General features: G+C 48.1%; 1 protein-coding gene across 1 annotated transcript; it reads right to left on the reverse strand.

Annotated features, from left to right (window-relative positions):
• Positions 1–1,883: 1,883 nt before the first annotated feature.
• LOC119770502 lies at positions 1,884–2,508 on the reverse strand. The gene is made up of 3 exons (XM_038265499.1): positions 2,423–2,508; positions 2,155–2,346; positions 1,884–2,101 (listed from the first exon to the last, which is right to left on the reverse strand). Exons 1-3 carry the CDS (start codon positions 2,425–2,427, stop codon positions 1,963–1,965), a joined length of 336 nt encoding a protein of 111 aa, XP_038121427.1. The 5' UTR covers positions 2,428–2,508; the 3' UTR covers positions 1,884–1,962.

The following is a 2,508-nucleotide window of genomic DNA, read 5'->3' on the forward strand; positions in this document are numbered from 1 at the left end:
TCTCTGGCTGGTTTCGGATAGAACAGACTCAGACCAACAAAATGTATACATCCATTTCCAAATTTAAAACCTTTTGCAGCGTTCTACAATTATTATTTATAAATACACTGGTACAAATGAAACGAACATGGCTGATTTTGAGTTCGAGCGAAATGAATCCAAACTTGCGTGCGAGCTTGCATGCAAAGCATTAAGATCAAGATGGATTCCGGCGGATTCTCTCTGCTCGTGATCGTCTGGAGAGAAATCGCGGACTTCGTGACCTAGCCTCTCCCATGGAAATTGCAACTCATGCAGCTTCCTGTCGATGCAAGGTCAAGATCAGGGGTAGGGCCTTAAGTGGTTATGTCATGAGCTGAGCGAGAAGGCAGATATAATTGGGCGGTAGAGCAAGTAGCTATATCACTAGCCGGTCCCGGGGTCAAGGGTAGGAAGTCACGAACTTCTGATAGGTCCTCACGAACTTACCAGCAACCTAACTCACACTCACGATCATCATCACCGGCAGAAGGTTCCCAACCAAGACCCCGTAACGTGCTAGAAATCGGAAAGGAGGGACTAGGATTCCCGAGCAGTCCAACTCGGAGTACGACAAGAAGCTAAACTACCACGGTACGGATGTGAGAAAACCCCTACGCCAGGACAACTCAATTCTCGGGAAATCGCTTAAAGAACGAACTACTTCATGTTTAGAGGAAACACGGTACCGTAAACTGGGGTCAATCGGGACACATGGGGCGAATTGGAACAGCAGTTTTAACCATGTTGGAGCACAATATTTTGATTTTTCATGTTGGTTTCGGTTAGAACAGACTCAGGCCAACAAAATGTGTACATCCATTTTCAAATTTAAAAGCTCTAAGTGCTCTAAAAACTGCTGTCCCTATTCAGACTGTAGTCCCGATTCACCCCAGATTACGGCACTGCAAAGCATGATTTTATTACAGCGGTACGATCGTAAACTACAGATTAACCTAGGATTAGCATAGTTATAGTTGAGGCCTCTAGCATAAATATTCCCGAAACATAGCTAGCTGGATTTTCCCTACGTGTGCGTTTTTCGTTCGTTTCTTGGCTCGGCCGAGCTCTTAGTGGTGCGTGTCTTCGCTAAAACCCCAAATTCACATGCGCATGGAGATTGTCTCTAAGGGGGGAGTTGTACTCACTACTTGGTTAGGCGGTTTGCAACCTAACTTCTCTCACAGGAACGGGGACGCACGTGGTGCGACGATCGGATGCTCGACAATGTTCCTGACGCTCAGTGCTGCTCTTCTCTCGACTCGGTTGTGCTGCTTCCCAGTAAGAAATACGGGGCCGACCGGGTCTGATCGTCAGAGCGACGATCAGTCTTACAGGGGCCGATGCGGGTCTGATTTTGAGACACGCATCAGACCCGAATCAAGGTATTTTGCACCCGAAACGTCAACCTGTCAAGGTTGTTCGAACATCGCAAGAGGCCTACGTGCGGGGCCGATGTAAGAACAACGTCGTGGTGAAAAATCGGACGCGCGTCAACCCCGTTTTTTATGTTCTTCTTCTTCTTTTTCTCGCATCTGTCATCTTGTTTGTTGTTATTGATTGAAATATTTTGCTGGTGTTTATGTTTTTATTCAGTTTTTCTTGGTTTACATTGATTTTCTTAAAAAATAGCTTCAAAGAATGTTACAAGCGGAACACGAGTAAGGGATGCTTCGGTTGGTGGATCCGGGTTCGCCGTTTTTGGAACTGAGCTCGTTGGCCGCACATGAAATATACGGGAAAAATATGGCCAACGCGGCAGGGATTGTTACGGGGGTGGGTCTGGATGCAGGCCGTGGATTGTGTGATTCTTAAGGGCGGAAGTTACCATCCGATTACGGTGAAGAAGAATCTGAGGGCACAGGAGATGGCACAGGAAAATAATCCGCCATGTATCTATTTGGTCGATTCCGGTAGCTTAAATCTACCGCGGCCGGACACCGTTCAGCCTGTTCCTCCCAGCGTCGTTCCAAGGGCACTTCCAGGTTGGCGACCGTCTGTCGAGCCTGTTCTGTGCTGCCTCTTTCCAAGGGAACCTCGAGATCCATTGCCGTCCCGCATGGCAATTCCGGATTGCTTGAACCTGTTAGAATAGAATTAGTGATCTGAATCAAGAAAATGTTACGAATATATTACCGCGAATATATTACGCGCGTCCGTGCAGCTTTTGATCTGTCCTTCCGAGGGCGCTTGCGGGGCCATATTTTGTTCCGAGAACTTACAGGTTGGCGACCCTTGGGTCTGTTCTTCCAGCGTCGTTTCAAGGGCACTTCCAGGTTGCTGGCAATGCCATGGCCGTCCCTCGTACCAGTTCCGGACGATATCGGCCTGATAAAAGAGAGGAAAATAACGGGAATCTAAAGGTTGGAAAGCGGGTAATTGATGGGAATCGTAAGTCGCTTACGTCATGCACGGGTCAGGTGGCGGCTTCCGTCAGGATCCAGGTTCGGAGTCGTCCAATTGTTGCCATGCGCGTTTCGATTGGCAACC

The sequence above is a fragment of the Culex quinquefasciatus genome, chromosome 3 (genome assembly GCF_015732765.1).
Source record: "Culex quinquefasciatus strain JHB chromosome 3, VPISU_Cqui_1.0_pri_paternal, whole genome shotgun sequence".
NCBI lineage: Eukaryota > Metazoa > Arthropoda > Insecta > Diptera > Culicidae > Culex > Culex quinquefasciatus.